General features: G+C 43.3%; 1 protein-coding gene across 2 annotated transcripts in view; it reads right to left on the bottom strand.

Annotated features, from left to right (window-relative positions):
• Window positions 1-21054, bottom strand: part of zc3h18 (zinc finger CCCH-type containing 18) — a 293021-nt gene that overhangs the window by 191035 nt on the left and 80932 nt on the right. For both annotated transcript variants that reach the window (XM_073070500.1, XM_073070499.1), the window contains exon 9: window positions 4477-4751. In XM_073070500.1, the coding sequence (XP_072926601.1) occupies window positions 4477-4751 (275 nt within the window). The remainder of the gene's footprint in view (window positions 1-4476; window positions 4752-21054) is intronic.

The following is a 21054-nucleotide window of genomic DNA, read 5'->3' as shown; positions in this document are numbered from 1 at the left end:
AGCGTTAGGCTACAGTCGGTCAACGATCAGAACAATTCTAAAGGATAAAGTGAGAATAATGGAGTATGTGAAAGGCCCTGCACCGATGAAAGCTACAATTATTACTAAGCAACGCAGTGGTTTAATTATTGAAATATATACGTTCCTGAAGTGTTTTATATGCATAGAAAGGTAAAATATATACCAAGAAAAACATTTGACTAACTGACGCTAAATAATACCAGATGTACCTGTTCCGACTTACGTACAAATCCGACTTAAAGACGGACTCAGGAACGGAACTCGTTCATAACCTAGGGACTGCCTGTATACGACATCCACCTATTCCCCTCTACCCACTGCACTCATTATGCACTCAAAGAACTCCAGTAAGTTTGTCAAACAGGACCTGCCCTTTCTGAATCCATGTTGCATCTGTCTAATGGAGCCAGTTCTTTCTAAATGTTTCGCTATTTCTTCCTTAATGACAGCTTCAAGCATTTTCCTGACTACAGATGTTAAGCTAACCGGTCTATGGTTGCCTGTCTTTTGCCTACATCCTTTTAAAAAAAGTGACGTGACATTTGCTGTCTTCCAATCCACCAGGACCTGCCCAGCGTCTAGGGAGTTTTGGTAAATGATTACCAACGCGTCTACAATAACCTCCACCAATTCCCTCTGCACCCTGGGATACATCCCATCAGGACCAGGGGATTTATCTACCTTTAGGTTCATCACTATCTTTTTAGTGACAGTGATTTTATTGAGGTTCTCACCTCCCATTCCGTCCATAACATCATCATCATCATTAACCAGATCTTTACCCATTCTCTTAACCTATATATCTGTACTGATAAAGTATGTGAAAGGGTTAACACTTCGTTAAACAATAGCAGCCTGTTTTTCTGAAAGAAACCGCTGATGATCCATATTTCTTTTTGAAGGTAGCTAGCTAAGGTTTCAGGATGCTTATCTCCTTGTTCACTCGGTCGCAGAGATAGGACCACTCCAGCCTGTTTCTGTATGTTCTGTCCATTATGCCTATTCTGTAATTTGTCTTTTGGGGCTGTCACGAGGTGGATAACTTTGACTCCAGCCTGTCTTCTGTGAGAGGTATCTGAACAAATATATCTGTGTTGCAAGGGGAATTGAGAGTTAGTTTGGTGGATTGGGCAGGAACAGTCACAGACAGACTGTTCCTGTTTGAGCGACTAACTGAGTAAGCCCCAGGTGCTTTGAATAAAGAGTTTGTACTTATACGGTCTCTGAGTGATTTTATCCAGATTCGACTTCCACAGTACCTTCTTTTTATTTTCTTCACAAGTCCTTTCCTGCATACCTTAGTGTCATTAGCATATCTACCAAACTCAGTGCCTTCATCTAAGTCACTGATGCCCAGCACTAATCCCTACGATAAATCATTTATATATACTCTCCATGTCTTGTTTGCCAACCAATCTTCCATCTATTCCAAAATGTTACATTCCAGAACATAAACATTATTTTCCCACAGTAACAGCTGTGTAAGCACATTATTAAGTGTCTTCTGGAGATGTTGGCACGGGTACTTGGCCCATGTTTTCGACAAACTCTAATAAATTACGAATAAACTCTTCTTGAGCTTCCAGCCCGGTACAAGTGTCAATTATAACTGTTGTTTCAATGACAAACTTTGCCATCTTTATCAGGGATGATGTGTGGGCATGTCTAGTCCAGTTGTATTTATACCCCTGCAGTCTGTCCCTCTCGATTGGTTAGTCCTCAAACAATCCGATTTCTGGTCTCCCACCTCATTTACAATCAAATTCCAATTCTTTATCTCTTTAAAAAAATTTTTCCTCTAATTCTATTTCAATGGCTTTCTTCACCAGGCAGTCCTGAAAGCCAGTAGTCTTGTGCCATCGAAGTCAACCCAATGGCCATGGCGAATGCAGTTTTCTGCACCATCAATTTCTCCAGGTAACCCAAACTGATACACCTCCTGTGCTTCTTGATGTGGTTTCCACTGTGCATCCCATCCGATGACATACACTGCTTCGCATTCACATAGAATCCAGCAAACAGCAGCCAAGCCCCGTGAATGTGGAGCAGCGTATATCAGCCTAGCGGGATGCATGGTGGAAACCCGCATCAAGGAGCACAGGAAGTATATTAATTTGGATATCTGCTTGGATATCCCAAGTCTGGACTAGCCAGAGCTTTATATAGCTGCAGCATTACCTGTTCTGGCTCTTGAACTCAATCCTCCAACTAATGAAGATGAACATACCATACACCACCCTAGCGCCATAGTACCATGACAGTTAGCCTGACACTATTACAACTTGGGTTGTCAAGAGTTTGATTGTAGCACTGTCTAAGTTTAGACATTCTCCCCATGATCGCTTGGGTTTCTTCCCCAGTCCAAAGATGGTTCCTACCTCTACCAAAATTCAAAGTAAACTTATTATTATTGTTTCTACTTGCAGGCAGCCACAAGACAAAAAAAAAGAATTGAATCCACAAACTTCTTCACACAATAAAGACCAACAAACACCCACTGTACAAAACAAAGAACAAATTGAGTAAACAATACACGGAACATAAACCGCAGAGTCCCTGAAAGTGAGTCTACAGCCACGGAGCCAGTTCAGTACAGAGATGAGCACAGTTGGCTCAGGAGCCCAGTGGCTGCAGCCCACGACTGTCCAATCAGTTCAGCGCAGCGGCGAGTGAATCTACTCTAGGAGCTTGATGACTGCAGGGCAACAACTACTCCCAAACCTAGGGGCGTGAACCCAAGACTCCTGTACCACCCGCCCAATGGTAACAACAGGAAGAGAAGGAGACAGGTCAAACACACCTCCTCTGACTGCTCCTTCAACCCACCATTGGTACGCAAAACGTGCTCCTCAGCTCTACTGTAAGTCTTTTCCTCCTCATTGTAATACATCTGATTTTAGCCTCTTTTCAAATTTCAGGGTGAATTAGATCATATTATGATCACTTACCCTGAAGGCTTCTTTTATATTAAGCTCTCTAATCAATTCTGGTTCATTACACAACACCCAATCCAGAACAGCTGATCATCTAGTAGGCTCAACCACGAGCTGCTCTGAAAAGTCATCTTGTAGGCACTCTAGAAATTCCCAATCATGCTGGTGATATTAAATCTGATTCTGATTCTTATTCTCTAGAAATTGCCTCTCCTGGAATCTAGCACCGACCTGATTTTCCCAATCTACCTGCATATTGAAATCCCCCATGACTATTGTAACACTGCCCTTTTACCATGCATTTTCTAACTCCCTTTGTAATTTATAGACCACATCCTTACTACTGTTTGGGGGTCTGTATATGTCTCCCAGCAAGGTCTTTTCACCCTTTGCAGTTCCTTAGCTCCATCCACAATGATTCAACACCTTCCAACCCTTTGTCACCCCTTTCTAATCATTTGATTTACTAAAAGAGAAACACATCCCTCTGCCTTCCTGGCTATTCTTCCAATACAATGTGTATCCTTGATATTAAACTCCCAGCTGTAATCTTCTTTTAGCCATGATTCTGTGATGCCTACAACATCATACCTGCCAAACTGCAACTAAACTAGTTCATCTACCTTATTCTGTATACTGCGCGCATTCAAATATAACACCTTCAGTCCTGTACTCACCCTTTTCAATTTGTTCGCTGTTTACACTGCAACTCATCCTATTGACTTCAATTTTGCCCTATCAACAGCTTCTCACTACACATTGCCTCTGTAAATCAACTAATTAACTTGCAACAAATTCTACATAAGAGCCAGATACTGCTGTTTCCTTCAAATACTATGATTTACTATTGTATAATCAGTTTCCAGGTGCAAGATGCTTCCTCTCAACCCTCTATGCAAAATACTGTCAAACCAGAGACTGTGCTCAGGGTGAGACTAATATATGGGGTTAACTGCACAGGTAAGGCAAATCAAGAGGTGTCCACAACTGAATGTGTGACATGGTATGCAGCAGGAACAGCAAGCTCTCATTCTCACTGATACTTTAGTGACTTATCTCATGTATAGGCTTACACAGTGAGTTTTCAAACTCACTATTCAAAATGGATCTAGAACTTTCCCGATGTATATGACAAATAAGCTCTTCTCTGGCTTCCAGCTTATATCCAGCTGGAAGCCTGAGAAGAGTCTAAGTCACTATTCAAGCTTGGTTTCTTCTGCAAGTTACTGATGAATGCAAATGAGTCAAATCCATCTGCGCGCATCTTCTAAATATACCCACTGGATAGCAAACACAGTCCATTGTTTACAATTCCTCTCCCAACTGAATACCAGAGTTTGCAGACTCCATGAATGGGGTAATCTCTATTACAGACACTTAAGCCACATGTATCAGAAAGGTTGATGGATTAAGCAGGGATACACATGCACCACTGGCATTACTGATGAATATTAGGGTCAAAAGACTGCCCTAAGAAAGGCTACTTGGAGTCGCTGACAAACTTTCCATGGAATATGCTTACCTTGTTGGAGGTGGGGATCTCTGCTTTGGTTTCTCTTTCTCTCGTTCTCTGTCCTTTTGTGCTCTCTCTTTTTCTTCTCGCTTCGCTCGTTCTCGCTCCCACTCTTCTTTTCTTCGCTGCCGTTCTTTGTCACGTTCACGCTCCCTGTCCCGCTCTCGTTCCCGTATCCTGTTTCCTCGTTCTCTTTCTCTTTCCCTTTCCCTCTCGCGCTGCTCTCGATGTCTGTCTCGCTCCCTTTCACGATCTCTTTCTCTCTCCCTTTCTCTCTCTCTTTCCTGGCACAGAGAGAATAAAAAACTGTTCACTTTCACTCTCAACCTTCAAAGCAGCATTGAAAATTTCACCCTTCAACTGGACCTCGGGCCAGTGAAGCAATTGATGGACTAGTCAAATTAGATAGATGGTGATTTCACTCTGTGCTAGGCTAGTTTATTTTAGCTGAGTCAGCAACAGCTCAAGATGTAAGTTCAAGGTAGTCAGAGTGGTGGCAGAAATCTTGTCCCAACTAATGATACACAATGGGCGTGCTCATCAACAAGGACAGAAATGAACCCAATGGCTAGGGAAGGGCGAAGGAGCACTACCCTTGGAAAGAGATAACCACATGGGGGAGCGGGTAAGTAGTTACATTTCAGATCACCTGAGGTCAGACTAGGAAAACAAAGTTTAACACATGGCTAAGGAGATGAGAGATGGTATAGGATGGAGCTCTTTAGATTTCTGCATCATTAGGCTCTCTTCCAGGAAAGATGGGATCTGTACAGGTGGGATGGTTTACACCCGAGCTGGAAGAGGAAGTTCCGTGATAGTGTTGCACGGTGGGGGTGGGGGAGGGGGTTTATAACAGAGTTGCAGGAGGGATGCAGACCAGAGTGCCAGAGCAGTGGGTGTGAGAAAGATGTTGTTACACCTACATACATTGTCAGGAATTGAAAGATTGAGCATGGTGGGACTAATAGTCTAAGTTCTGAGACTCAATGTAAAGAGTATTGTAGACAAGACAAACGAGCTCGGGGTACAGATCAGCATGTGCAATTATGACACTGTAGCCATTAGTCAGACTTGGTTGCAGGAGAGGCAGTACTGGCAGCTCGTTGTTTCAGGGTTCCATTATTTGAGATGTAATAGAGGGGGAAGGGTGGCATTACTAGTCAGGGAAAATTTCACGGCAATGCTCAGACTGGCAAGCTCGTTTAGTGAGGCTTTATAGGTGGGACTGCAGAGTAAGAAAGAGATTACCACATTATTGGGATTATATTACAGACCAGGGCTTCTCAACTGGGGTTCCGCAAGAGATTGTGATTAAAAAAACATTTGTTTTTTGAACTTCGCACAATGCTCGATGCCAGTGCTCACAGACCCTATTAGCATTCTCGTTAGGGGGTATTCTCAGTCCAGTATAGCAGTATGCAGTAGGGCCATGTTTATTTGGTTGAGTCCATTCTTAAATTTTGACGCGAGATAGGGGAGGCCGTTGATAATTGGTGAGCAGTGTATTGCACAGAGGGGAGGACAGTAGGCTGACAAGGAGTGTGAAGTGTGTTTTCCAAGCACTAAATAGATTCGCCCAACTTGGGCTGTGACTTCAGCCTCTCCTTCCCCAGCTTCCCCTTACACACTGCCAACTGACTTATGGGAGGAGAAAAACTCTACCAGAGTAGTATAAAATTGGAGGGAAATTTTCATTCTAAAGTCAGCCCAATGTGGTGATTTTGAAGAGGAGGCGTGAGATGGAAGAGGCCTACAGACAAGATTGATAAGGTTAACGGTGAAGAATTACAATCAACTGAGTCATTTCACAACACTAGTACAACAAAAGACACAAAATAAGTCTGTCTTCACAATGAAAGCTATTTATCAATGGATTTTACATGGATTGGTGATCCGATTTGTCTTATTCCATTGTGCTTAGTCTGTGGGTAACAACTTACAAATGTTGTAATGGCTCCGGCAAAATTGAAAAAGACATTTAACTACAAATCACAGCCATATTACATGTAAAAGTGCTGATTATTTTAAAAGGCTATTGGAATTTCAAAACAGAGTAAAGCTTTTGTTAATAAAGCCACAGTCAGTAAAAAGACTCAGGAAGCAAGTTATTTAGTAGCAGAACTTATTACCCAGAAAAGAAAAGGAAAGGTCACACAGTTGGTGAGAAACTAATAATGCCAGCATGTAAAATTATAGTGGGTAAAATGCTAGGACAAGATGCAGTACTAAAAATTGAAAAGATTTCACTCTCAAACAGTACGATAAGTCGACATATTGATAACATTTCACGTGATACTGAAGAGGTTTGTGTGAGACACTGAAAAACAACAGCTTCTCTATCTAGGTTGATGCATCAACAGATTTAACCAATAACTGTCATGTGGTAGCATTTCTAAGAATAGTAAATGATGGAGAAATTCAAGAAAATGTTTTCCTGTTGTAAAGAGCTGCCCGAAACAAGCAAAAACCGAGATATATTCAATGCTTTGTCTTCATATCTGGAAACAAAAGGTCTGACTTGGAGGAACAGTGTTGGCATCTGTACTGATGGTGCTCCATCAATGGTTGGCTTTATCAGAGGTTTGTTTCTCTTGTAAAAAAAAAGTCCGGACATTGTCACAATACCCTGCTTTCTTCAGAGAGGTGCTGACATCAAAAACACCTGGAGATGAAATGAAAAAAGGTTTGGATGATGCTATGAAAATGGTTAACTTCATTAAACAAAGACAAGTTCACTCGATAATGTTTAAGAAAAACTGTGTGAAAACCTGGACAAAAGAGCACACCAGTCTCTTGCGGCTTAGAAGAGTTAGCGTTCTCAGCAGAGTGTTTGAGCTGAAGGGTGAATTGTAGGAGCACTTTCAAGAAAATAGTAGGCCAGATTTTGCTGAGTGCTTTGAAGATGAAGAATGGCTGCAGAAGCTAGCTTAATTAGCATTAATTTTTCATCATATGAACCAGTTGAACAAGTCTCTGCAAGGCCATGGAGAAAATGTTTTGACTTCAAGTGACAAAGATTCTTGGTTTTAAAAGGAAACTGAATCTTTGGAAAAATCATGTTGCAAAAGGAATCTTGAAATATTTCCACTGTTGCTTGGGCTTGAGAATGAGGAAGGACATCAGTAAAAGTCTCGTGTTTTATTGAAAACCACCTGGAAGAACTGCATGACAAAATTGAACAGTATTTTTCCTCTCGTTCAACACAAGTGCATGGCTGGGTGAGGGACCCTTTTTCTGAATCTTAGACAATCAGTCATAGGAGCAGAATTAGGCCATTCAGCCCATCAAGTCTGCTCCGCGATTCCATCATGGCTGACCCTGGATCCCACCCAACCTCATACACCTGCATTCTTACCATATCCTTTGAGGGCCTGACCAATCAGGAAATGATCAACTTCCACTTTAAATATACATATGAACTTGTCCTCCACCGCAGTCTGTGGCAGAGCATTCCACAGATTCACTACTCTCTGACTAACAGAACTTTTCCTTACCTATGTTCTAAAGGGTCGCCCCTCAATTTTGAGGCTGTTCCCTCTAGTTCTGGATACCCCCACATCCTCTCCACATCCACTCTTTCTAGTCCTTTCAATATTCGGTAGGTTTCAATGAGATCCCAACGCATTCTTCTAAATTCCAGTGTGTACAGGCCCAAAGCTGAATCTTCTGTTCAGCCTGACAAACTGACTTTGAGAGAAAGGGTAGAACTTTGTGAGGTACATTGTGATTGTGCATTCAAGATGAGAGTTACTGACCTGCCCCTGGACAAGTTCTGAATTTCTGTGAAAGAAGAGTATCCTACCATTCACAGGAAAGCAATGAACATCTTGCTGCAATTTTCTACTTCTTACATATGTGAGCAAGCTTTTTCTTGTTTAACAAGCATAAAGAGCAAGGACAGAAATTGTCTTATTTCGGTTGAAGGGGAAATCTGTGTGCGCTTATCTCAAGATTCACCCAGAATTGACTATTTGTGCAGCAAAGAACAAGCACAAGTTTCACATGCTAAGCCTATATTTGAAATGAATTGAATTGACTTTATTTCTTACATTCTTCACATACATGAGTAAAAATCTTTACGTTACGTCTCCATCTAAATGTGCAATCATAGTAATTTATAATATATAGAACAGTCAATGTAACATAGAAATGCATTCAAATCAGCCAAACGTGTCCCTACCTTAGAACTACCTAGGCTTTACCCATAGCCCTCTATTTTTCTAAGCTCCATGTAGCCATCCAGGTGTCTCTTAAAAGACCCTATCGTTTCCGCTGCAGGTAGCCCATTCCACACACTCACCACTCTCTGTGTAAAAAACTGACATCTCCTCTGTACCTACCTCCAGGTACCTTAAAACTATGCCCTCTCGTGCTAGCCAGCACAAGTGATGGATGTGAGTTCAGATTCAATTGTTAAAAGAAATTTGAATAGGTACATAGATAGGAGGGGCATGTAGGTGCAGTTTGAAGAGATGAGGAAAATTAAAAGTTTGGTATAGACCAAATGGGCTTAAGAACTTTTATGCGCTGTAGTGTTCTACACTAGATGACTCTATCATTCATGCACAGCTGACTGATTTGTCAATGATGTCAAATTGTGCAATACTTTCCATTTCTGGGTGATGTGTGACACTGACTGGTGCATCTGCAGAACCATTAGCATTACACAAGAGGGAGAGGTCAGGTGAGTCGTCCATTCATATAAAAATGTCAGTTTAACTCATTCAAGATTAAGGAAAATCACAAGGCATTCTATGAATACCAAGTACAGAGAGAAACAAGAGGATGAAGGAGGACCAGCATTCTGGCAGGCAGGTTTGCCACTGCTACACGGGTGTGTTTAAACTAATAAGTGGGGGGGGGGGGGGGAGAGAAAGAGACAAACTGGAAATATAAGGATGGAGTTAAAGGGAAAGAGAGAGTAAGAAAAGTTAAGAAAGACAACAGAATTAAAGGGACAGAAAGCTCAGGAAGGGATCGGAGAGTATGGCCAAGTGCAATAGGGATCGATGTGAGAAGCAAAGGGAGTAATGGATTAAAAGTATTATATATGAATGCATGAAGTTTAAGAAATAAAGTGGATGAGCTTGAGGCTCAGTTGGAAATTGGCAAGTATGATGTTGTAGGAATAACAGAGACATGGCTGCAAGAGGACCAGGGCTGGGAAATGAATATTCAAGGGTATACATCCTATCAAGAGGACAGACAGGTGGGCAGAGGGGGTGGGGTGGCTCTGTTGGTGAGGAATGAAATTCAGTCCCTTGCAAGGGGTGACATAGAATTAGGAGATGTAGAGTCAGTATGGATAGAACTGAGAAATTGTAAGGGCAAAAAGACCCTAATGGGAGTTATCTACAGGGCCCCAAATAGTAGCCTGGATATAGGGTGCAAGTTGAATCAAGAGTTAAAATTAGCATGTTGCAAAGGTAATGCTACGGTTGTAATGGGGGATTTCTGTAATACTGGACCCCAAGAAAGGGAGTTTGTGGAGTGCCTCCGAGATGGATTCTTAGAGCAGCTTGTACTGGAGCCTACCAGGAAGAAGGCAATTCTGGATCTAGTGTTAAGTAATGAACTGGATTTGATAAGGGAACTCGAGGTAAAGGAGCCATTAGGAGGTAGTGACCATAATATGATAAGTTTTAATCTACAATTTGAGAGGGAGAAGGGAAAATCCGAAGTGTCAGTATTACAGTTGAACAAAGGGGACTATGGAGCCATGAGGCAGGAACTAGCCAAAGTTGACTGGAAGGACACCCTAGCAGGGATGACAGTGGAACAACAATGGCAGGAATTTCTGGGAATTATACAGAAGGTGCAGGATCAGTTCATTCCAAAGAGGAAGAAAGATTCTAAGGGGAGTAGGAGGCGACTGTGGCTGACAAGGGAAGCCAGAGGATTGGGAAACTTTTAAAGAGCAACAGAAGATAACTAAAAAGGCAATACGGGGAGAAAAGATGAGGTATGAAGGTAAGCCAGCCAAGAATATAAAGGAGGATAGTAAAAGCTTCTTTAGGTATGTGAAGAGGAAAAAATTAGTTAAGACCAAAGTTGGGCCCTTGAAGGCAGAAATGGGTGAATTTATTATGGGGAACAAGGAAATGGCAGACGAGTTCAACAGGTACTTTGGATCTGTCTTCACTAGGGAAGACACAGACAATCTCCCAGATGTAAAAGTGGCCAGAGGACCTAGGGTAACGGAGGAACTGAAGAAAATTCACTTTAGACAGAAAATGGTGTTGGGTAGACTGATGGGACTGAAGGCTGATAAATCCCCAGGGCCTGACGGTCTGCATCCCAGGGTACTTAAGGAGGTGGCTCTAGAAATCGTGGACACATTGGTAATCATTTTCCAATGTTCTATAGATTCAGGATTAGTTCCTGAGGATTGGAAGGTAGCTGATGTTATCCCACTTTTTAAGAAAGGAGGGAAGAGAGAAAACAGGGAATTATAGACCAATTAGCCTGACATCAGTGGTGGGGAAGATGCTGGAGTCAATTATAAAAGATGAAGCAGCAGCACATTTGGATAGTAGTACTAGATGGATTTATGAAGGGGAAATCATGCTTGACTAATCTTCTGGAATTTTTTGAGGATGTAACTATGAAAATGGACAAGGGAGAGCCAGTGGATGTAGTGTACCTGGACTTTCAGAAAGCCTTTGATAAGGTCCCATATAGGAGATTAGTGGGCAAAATTAGAGCACATGGTATTGGGGGTAGGGTACTGACATGGATAGAAAATTGGTTTGCAGACAGGAAACAAAAAGTGTGAAGGACACTAAACGTGATACCCTAATTGAAGATTTCAATGAGATTCCCCCTCATTCATCTAAAACCTTGGGGCTACAAAAGCGTTGTAGACTCAGCCAGCACCCCTAACCCTAACCCAATGACTTGGCCTCCACAGCTGCTCGTGGCAAGAAATTCCCAGAGTTGTAAAAGTGACTGCGATAGGGACATCTCATGGCAGAAAGTGTGGCGCATAGAACGCAATGGAAGTAGTAGTCAATTAAATGCAAGTACCTGGGGTCCTCAGAGGGTCCAAATCGAAAAGCTTGATAACGAGTCTAGAAGCCATATGGTACAAACTGGCAGCAAAAACTTGCTCCCAGGAAGGATACAAGCTTAATTTTTCATCCTTGTTCTTCATGAAATATTGAGTAATATTCTTTTGATTACAATTACAGGGGTCATGGGTTGAGGGTATGTAGATACAAGTTCAGTGGAGCAGGAACATGCAGAAACAATGGGTCTACCTGGACAGGCAGGTTTGTGGACCTTGGGTAGGAGGTAGAGGTTGGTGGTAGTGGATGGGAGAGTATCATTACAGTGTAAAGCTTTACAGTGCCAGTGATCAGGATTCAATTCCCACTGCTGTCTATAAGGAGTTTGTGCGTCCTCCCCATGACCGTGTGGGTTTCCTCCGGGTGTTCCGGTGCCACCCACATTCCAAAGACATATGGATTAGGGTTAGTAAACTGTGGGTATGCTATGCTGACGCCTGATGTGTGTTGACACTTTGCGCCTCCTCCAGCACATAGAGTCATAGAAAAGTACAGTGCAGAAACAGGCCTTTTGGTCCATGTAGTCATGCTGAAGCACTTAAACTGCCTACTCGGACTGTGTTGGCCATTGACACAAACGACACATTTCACTGTCTGCTTTGATGTACCTGTAACAAATAAAGTTAATCCTTAATCAGTATCGAATTAGGGATTGCAATAAAAGATGTAAGCCCATGGCCTTCTCAAATCATAGAGAATTACAGCATAGAAACAGGCCCTTTGACCATGTTGTCCATGCTGAACCATTTAAACTGCCTACTCCTATTGACCTGCACTGGTACCAGAGCCCTCCATTCCCCTGCCATTCATGTACCTATCCAAACTTCTCTTTAACATTGTAATCGAGCTTGCATGCACCACTTGTGCTGGTAGCTCATTCCACTCTTTCACAACCCTCTGAGTGAAGATGATTCCCCTTATGTTCCCCTTAAACTTTTCACCTTTCACCCTCAACCCATGACCCCTGGTTGCAGTCACTGTATACCTCTATCAAATCTCTCAATTTTCTGCATCCTAAGGAATAAAGTCCAAACCTTTTTATCTCAGTTTATATATTTTCTTGACTGAGACCCATGAGACCCATGACTGTGCTGCAACACACAGTTCGAACCAGATCATCAAGTTCGCCTTTGACACGAACATGGCGGGTCTCATCAGCAAGAATGACGAGTCAGCTTACAGAGAGGAGGTGCAGTGGCTAACAGACTGGTGCAAAGCCAACAACCTGTTTCTGAATGTGAACAAAACAAAAGAGATGGTTGTTGACTTCAGGAGGGCACGGAGCGACCACTCCCCGCTGAACATCGATGGCTCCTTGGTAGAGATTGTTAAGAGCACCAAATTTCTTGGTGTTCATCTGGCGGTGAATCTCACCTGGTCCCTCAACACCAGCTCCATAGCAAAGAAAGCCCAGCAGCATCTCTACTTTCTGCGAAGGCTGAGGAAAGTCCATCTCCCACCCCCCCATCCTCATCACATTCTACAGGGGTTGTATTGACAGCATCCTGAGCAGCTGCATCACTGCCTGGTTCGGAAATTGCTCGGATCGCAAGACCCTGCAGCGGATAATGAGGTCAGCTGAGAAGATCATCGGGGTCTCTCTTCCCACCATTACAGACATTTACACTACACGCTGCATCCACAAAGCAAACAGCATTATGAAGGACCCCACCCACCCCTCATACAAACTCTTCTCCCTCCTGCCATCTGGGAAAAGGCACCGAAGCATTCGGGGTCTCACGACCAGACTGTGACACAGTTTCTTCCCCCAAGCTATCAGACTCTTCAATACCCAGAGCCTGGACTGACACTTTACTGCCCTATTGTCTTGTTTATCATTTATTGTAATGCCTGCACTGTTCTGTGCATTTTATGCAGTCCTGGGTAGGTCTGTAGTCTAGTGTAGTTTTTTTTTTTTACGTAGTTCAGTCTAGTTTTTGTACTGTGTCATGTAACACCATGGTCCTGAAAAAAAGTCGTCTCATTTTTACTATGTACTGTACCAGCAGTTATGGTCGTAATGACAATAAAAGTGACTTAACTTACTTCGAGATACAGCACAGTAACAGGCCCTTTAGGCCTAATGAGCCTCTGCCACCCAATTACACCCTTTGAGCAACTAACCTACTAACCTGTACATCTTCAGAAAGTGGGCGGAAACTGGAGCACCCGGGGGAAACTCCTTACAGACAGCAGCAAGAAGTGAACCAGGTAAAGTACTGTGTTTACTGTGATGCTACAATGCGACCTTTACCATCAACAGCTCTGTTAGAAGTTTCTGTCACAGCTACAATCGTAAAGAAAACCACTCTTCCACATGGAAATGATATTCAAGACCATCTTTTTTTTTTAACTCTCATCTGGTAATCATCACTTTATCCATGGTAGGTGCAGTATTATACCACTTGTTATGGCCTAGGTCCTGAGATATCTTGAATCCATGTGAGCTGAGTTAAGAAACTGCAAGGGTAAAAACACCCTGATGGCAGTTATATACAGGCCTCCAAACAGTAGCTGACATAGCTCCCTGGGTCTCCCAGGACTCCCAACATTAAACATGAAGAACACACAACGGCCATTTACAACAGTAGGTGCAGTAAGAGTAAAAAAGGGAACCTTAACAGAAGCTTACCCAGAGGCAATGCCTCTTTCAAGTCAAAGCCTCCTTTAAGCCAAAGCCTGACACTCCTACTCTCACCACTGGCCCACTCACAACAATGGCATTCCACCCCCGCCATTCCCAACATCCTTTGCTCCCACCAGATTTTTTAAAAAACTCACTCTGCTCCACGTTGACAAATACAGTACTGTGTAAAATTCCTAGATATCCAGGCTACTTTTGCATAGTACTATATATAGAACCAAACAAAACAACACTCCTCAGGACCATGGTTCAGCCACACAACATATATCACACACAGCCCATAAACCAAAATGTTATTGTGAAAATAAGTTAATAAAATATAATTCAAAATGCATATAGTAAAACACAGCCTTCTTGATTATAGAGGTGCTGTGAGTCTAGGTTAGATCACCTGTTACACAAGAAAATCTGCAGATTCTGGAAATCAACAGCAACACATACACAAAATGCTGGAGAAACTCAGCAGGCTAAGCAGCATTAATGGAAAAGAGTAAACAGTCAATGTTTCATGCAGAGAACCTTCTTCAGATCATTGATTATGTGCACACCAAGGACCTTTGTGCTCTTCACTGTCCACAGAAGAACCATTGATGTACAATGGCGAGCGGTTGACCTGTGCCCTCCTGAAGTCTGCAATCATCTTGTATGGTCCATGCTGAGACTCAGGTTGTCTTTCATGCACTCTGTACGCTGACTCACCATTGTTGCTGATGAGGCCAACCACTGGTATCATCAGCAAAGTTGATGATGCAATTTGACTGGATCCGACAGTGTTGTCATGAGTCAGCAGCAGACTGAACACACAGCCCTGGAAGGCCCAACACTCTGCGTGATAGAGTATGAGATATTGCTGCCAACTGGGACAGACCAGGGTCTTTCTGTCAACCAGTTCACGATCCAGTTACAGAGAGAGGTGTTGAGTCCCAATGAAAACAGTCTACCGAGCAGCCTTTGAGAGGTGATCGTGTTAAATGCTGAGCTGGGTTTACCGTGTCTTGGTTTATCCCACTTTGGCTACAGCTAGACAGTGAGCCTGTTAATCAGGAAGAGAGGGAGTTTTCCTTGAAGTCACATCATTCATTTGGTCAAACTACACACAGAAAGCACTCAGCTTATCAGGAAGGAAAGTATTGCTGTTGTTGATATGCAGGGTGGACTAGTAATCAGTTATGGTTTGTATACGTTGTCACAAGTGCCATGTATCCCTGGTGCCCCAAAGACATCCGTGGATTTTCTGTGGGTACGTATGCTTTGCCTTCCCGATGGCACAGAAGAGTGTGGCTCTCACCGACCCTAAAATTGTCTGATCCCGATCTGAACGCAGTGTCCCAATCCCTAAACAGTGCACAAACATCTGCAGATGGCCATGGTTTCATGTTTGCCCTGTCCATGTAGTGTTTAAATATGAGGAGGTGTCAGTGACCCACCTCTTTGCACACTGTGAGATCACGGAGAAGGTGTGGAGGAGGATGAAAGGGCTAGTGTCACGCTTCATCCCCAGCAGCTGCGTAACAGAGGACTTTCTGACCTATGGGCTGTTCCTGGGGACGCACACGGAGACCAGCATCTGGTGCTGCTGGCAGATCATCAACTTGGTGAAAGACGCTCTTTGGTCGGCCCGAAACTTGATAGTCTACCAGCACATGGAGATGTCTGTGAGAGAATGCTGCCGACTGGCACATTCTCGGCTGCAGGAGTACGTGCCGAGGGACGCACTGAAACTTGGTGCAGCCACTGCAAGAGCCCGGTGGGGAAGGACCACAGTTTAGGGTTCTTCTCCTGTAGGGGTGGGAGGGGTCGGGTGGCGGGGAGTATACCCCTCAACAATGGTGTGTAAAGATGAAACAACAGAGTGCCATGTGAGTGGCAAAAAGTGTGGAAATGTATAGAATACAGTGGAAATGTCTAAAGGATTGAGAGTCATTGAATGGTTTATTATACATAATTTTATTTTTGAATAAATTATATTTTGTTTTAAAAAATATGGTAATGTCCTCAATGCATTTTTCTACATAGCCAGTCACCAATGCACATATTCATCAATGTTAACATGATGATCGCAGGTCCTGATATCCCCATGAACTGGTTTCACTCATTTCATTAAATAAGAGGAGGTATCAGAGAGTTGTCACTGTGCCTCGGCCAGGTAGAGGTTAGTACGCCAGACAACAACGCTCCCCCCTTATCAGCAGGTTTTATAATGAGGTTAGGATTGGTGCGGAGGGAGCGGAGAGCAGACTACGCGACTCCCTTGTCCGCTTGTCCCCCCCATCCCTTCCCACCGATCTCCCTCCTGGCACTTATCCTTGTAAACGGAACAAGTGCTACACCTGCCCTTACACTTCCTCCTTCACCTGTGAGTCGGCTGGTGTGGTATACTGCGTCCGGTGCGGCCTTTTATATATTGGTGAGACCCGACGCAGACTGGGAGACTGTTTCGCTGAACACCTACGCTCGGTCCGCCAGAAGAAGCAGGATCTCCCAGTGACCACACATTTTAATTCCACGTCCCATTTCCATTCTGATATGTCTATCCATGGCCTCCTCTATTGTCAAAATGAATCCAAACTCAGGCTGGAGGAACAACACCTTATATACTGGCTGGGTAGCCTCCAACCTGATGGCATGAACATTGACTTCTCTAACTTCTGTTAATGCCCCTCCTCCCCTTCTTACCCCATCCCTGACATATTTAGTCGTTTGCCTGTTCTCCATCTCCCTCTGGTGTTCCCCCCACCTCCTTTCTTTCTCCTGAGGCCTCCCATCCCATGATCCTTTCCCTTCTCCAGCTCTGTATCACTTTCGCCAATCACCTTTCCAGCTCTTAGCTTCATCCCACCCCCTCCGGTCTTCTATCATTTCGCATTTCCCCCTCCCCCCACTACTTTCAAATCTCTTACTATCTTTCCTTTCGGTTAGTCCTGACGAAGGGTCTCGGCCCAAAACGTCGACAGTGCTTCTCCCTATAGATGCTGCCTGGCCTGCTGTGTTCCACCAGCATTTTGTGTGTTGTTGTTGTTGTTTGAATTTCCAGCATCTGCAGATTTCCACGTGTTTGAACTCTGATAAGTTTGGCGCCTTTTCCTTCATATACACTGTATTGTTAGTACTCATTTAGTTTTAGTAAAATCTTTAAAGTATATTCCATAACGGTATCTGGTGTGAGTTTGATATTGTGTGTGCGACACGGCATTAACTTGATTCCCACAGCACCTGTGTATACGGGAGGTGGGGTTGGTAAGTGGCTGGACTTTTTCCCCCTAGACATATACCAGCCTGTTGGGCAAGTGTTACACTGGGTGACAAGATCTAACCTGAGGATCTAACCTGGTCCACACAGATCCATGTAGTTATAAAGAAGGCAAAGACAGCGGCTATACTTCGTTAGGAGTTTAAAGAGGTTTGGCATTTCAACAAATACACTCAAAAACCTCTATAGATGTACAGTGGAGAGCATTCTGACAGGCTGCATCACTGTCTGGTATGGAGGGGCTACTGCACAGGACCGAAAGAAGCTGCAGGAGGTTGCAAATCTAGTCAGCTCCATCTTGGGTACCAGCCCACAAAGTACCCAGGACATCTTCAGGGAGCAGTGTCTCCCTTGGTTTCAAGTACAACCCATCCTTTTTGTATAGGTCACTCCTGCCCAAAAGAGGACCCAATGATTCAGAAGTCAGAATCCCTGCCCCCTGCTCCAATCCCTCAGCCATGTATTTATCGTCCACCTCATTCTATTTCTATACTCACTGTCACGTGGCACAGGCAGTAATCTCGAGATTACTACCTTTGTGGTCCTGCTTCTCAATTTCCTGCCGAACTCCATGAAGTCTGTTTTCAGGACCTCCTCCCTTTTCCTGCCTATGTCATTGGTACCAATATGTACCATGACCTCTGGCAGTTCTCCTTCCCACTTCAGGATATGGTGGACGCGATCAGTAACATCCTGGACCCTGGCACCTGAGAGGCAAACTACTAACCACGTTTCTTTCCTGCATCCACAAAATCGCCTGTATGACCCCCTAACTATAGAGTCCCTATCACTGCTGCCATCCTCTCCTCTTCCTACCCTTTTGAACCATAGGGCTAGACTCTGTGCCAGAGGCATGGCCACTGTTGCTTCCCCCAGGTAGGCTGTCCCCCCTAACAGTACTCAAACAGGAGTACTTATTGTTAAGGGGGCAGCCACAGAGGTACTCTCCAGCCTCTGACTCCTGCCCTTCCCTCTCCTGACTGTTACCCACTTATCTGTATCGCGAGGTCCTGGTGTGACTACCTGCCTGTAGCTGCTTTCTATCACCTCCTCACTACTTTCCCTGCTAGATGAAGGTCATCGAATTGCACCTCCAGTTCCCTTACCCTTTTCTCACTGTTACCATCAGGTAGGAGATACAGTAGCCTGAAGGCACACACTCAGCGGTTCAGGAACAGCTTCTTCCCCTCCACCATCCGATTCCTAAATGGACATCGAATCTTTGGACACTACCTCACTTATTTTTTTGAATATACAGTATTCCTGTGTTTGCATTTTTAAAAATCTATTCAATATACTTTATTGATTTACTTGTTTATTTATTTATTAATTTTTCTCTCTGCTAGACTACGCATTGCATTGAACTGCTGCTAAGATAACAAATTTCACATCACATGCCAGTGATAATAAACTTGATTCTGATTCAGTACAATGAAATCTATGATAAATAAATTAAAAAGACCGAGTACACTAAGTACACATGTCTATTAAATAGTTAAGTTAAAATAAGTAGTGCAAAAGGACAGAAATAAAGTAGTAGTGAGGTAGTGTTCATGGGTGCATTGTCCATTTAGAAATCAGATGGCAGAGGGGAAGAAGCTTTTCCTGAATTGCTGAGTGTGAGACTTCAGGCTTCTGTACCTCCTTCCTAATGATAACAGTGTGGAAGTGGCAATATTCTGGGTGGTGGGACCTTAATGATAGATGCCACCTTCCTAAGGCACTGCTTCTTGAAGATGTTTTGGATGCTATGAAGGCTGGTACCCATGATGGATTTCTTGAACTTCCAGTAATGCCCCCATCCACTTTCCACCATTTCCCAACCTTTTTCTCCCTCTCACCTCATCTCCTGACCTGCCCATCACCTTCCTCTGGTGCTCTTTTCTTTCTTCCGTGGCATTCTGTCTCTTTCACCAATTTACTTCACAGCTCTTTACTTCATCCCTCCCGCTTCAGGTTTCTCCTATCACCTGGTGTTCCTCTTTCCACTCCCCCCATCTTTTAAATCTACCCTTCAGCCTTTTCTCTCCAGAGTTTCGGCCTGTACTTTTCCTGGATGTTGCCTGGCCTGCTGAGTTCCTCCAGCATTTGTGTGTGTTGCTCGAACTTCCGTCATTTGAAGATTTTCTCTTGTCTGTGATGTAATATTGAGTATTGAGAGCAGTTTTGGGCCTCTTATATTAGAAAGGATATGCTGAAACTGGAAAGGGTTCAAAGGAGGTTCACAAGATTGATGGCTCTGGGCCTGTATTCACAAGAACTCAGAAGAACAAGGGATGACCTCATTGAAACCTATCAAATGGTGAAAGGCCTTGATAGAGTGGATGTGGAGAGGATGTTTCCTATAGTGGGAGAGTCTAAGACGAGAGGACACAGCCTCAGAATAGAGGGGCATCCTCTTAGAATGGAGATGAGGAGGAATTTCTTTAGCCAGAGAGTGGCAAATCTCTAGAATTCCTTGCTACAGGCTCCTGTATATGTATATATAAGGCAAAGGTTGATAGACTTTTGATTGGTCAGGGCATGAAGGGATATAAGGAGAAGGCAGGAGAATGGGGCTGAGTGGAAAATTGGATCAGCTATAATGAAATGGTGGTGCAGGCTTGATGGGACAAATGGCCTAATTCTGCTCCTATATCTTATGGTCTTGTACATTCTAGAAGGAATGTATCCTATAATCTTATGCATGGAGAAAACCACAGGGGTAATGACCATAATCTTTTACTTCTGGGGGTACCTGTGTACACACCATTCATTGAAAGAAGCAAAACAGGTTGAAACAGAACTCTTTATCCCCAGAAGCATGGAGTACAGCAGACAGACATCATGTGAACCTTTTATAAAGCACAGATCTGGCCTCAAGCATAACTCCAGTTGAGTCATTGTAGCAGGTAAATGGAGATATTGGAGGATCCGCCAGGGGTTTGTGAAGATAACTGTAGACAACTACAGTTGCAAGGATAGATATAGCAACAGATTAAACTGTTTGCTTTGAATAGAAGGCAGAATTATACAAGCCAATAAAAATGGGACGTATTGTGGAAAGTTGTTCCCATTGACAGGGCTTTACCACTACTAGCTTAGGCCTTGTGAATAGGCTACTCCCAGGAAAGTATACACGGCTATCGCGATTATTAACAGAGACAAATCACAAAAGCAAAAAATAAGTTATGCTAATACGGACCAATTAGGCTCCACAAAGAAGATTTAATTTTCTTTCATGTGGACAGAAATGCCACAAAGCCCTGAGAAGGAAGGTGAAGACTTACTTGTATAGCTCAGGGATAAGGAACTTCACTTAATTTGAGAAGGGTTAAGCAGTTGGGACTGTTTTCTTCAGTGCAAAATTAAAGAGAAATTCATGATCAAGTAGCTCTATGAAGCCATGTATGAAATTAACTCTAATGGTATACAGAATTTCTTTTTATTTAGAGATACAGCATTGTAGCAGGCTCTGCACAATGAGCAGATTTTGCCAAATTAACCTAGTAACCCTTGCATACTTGGAATGCGGGAGAAAACTTTGTAACTAAGGGATACCGTTAAGGTACCGTTTGGTAATAGAGGGATAATAATTATTTTTCATGGCAAGTCAAGAGATCTGGAATATTCTGCCTATAAAGTCT

This window comes from Hemitrygon akajei, chromosome 17 (genome assembly GCF_048418815.1).
Source record: "Hemitrygon akajei chromosome 17, sHemAka1.3, whole genome shotgun sequence".
NCBI classification, from domain to species: domain Eukaryota; kingdom Metazoa; phylum Chordata; class Chondrichthyes; order Myliobatiformes; family Dasyatidae; genus Hemitrygon; species Hemitrygon akajei.
This window is presented reverse-complemented; position numbering and strand designations above follow the sequence as displayed.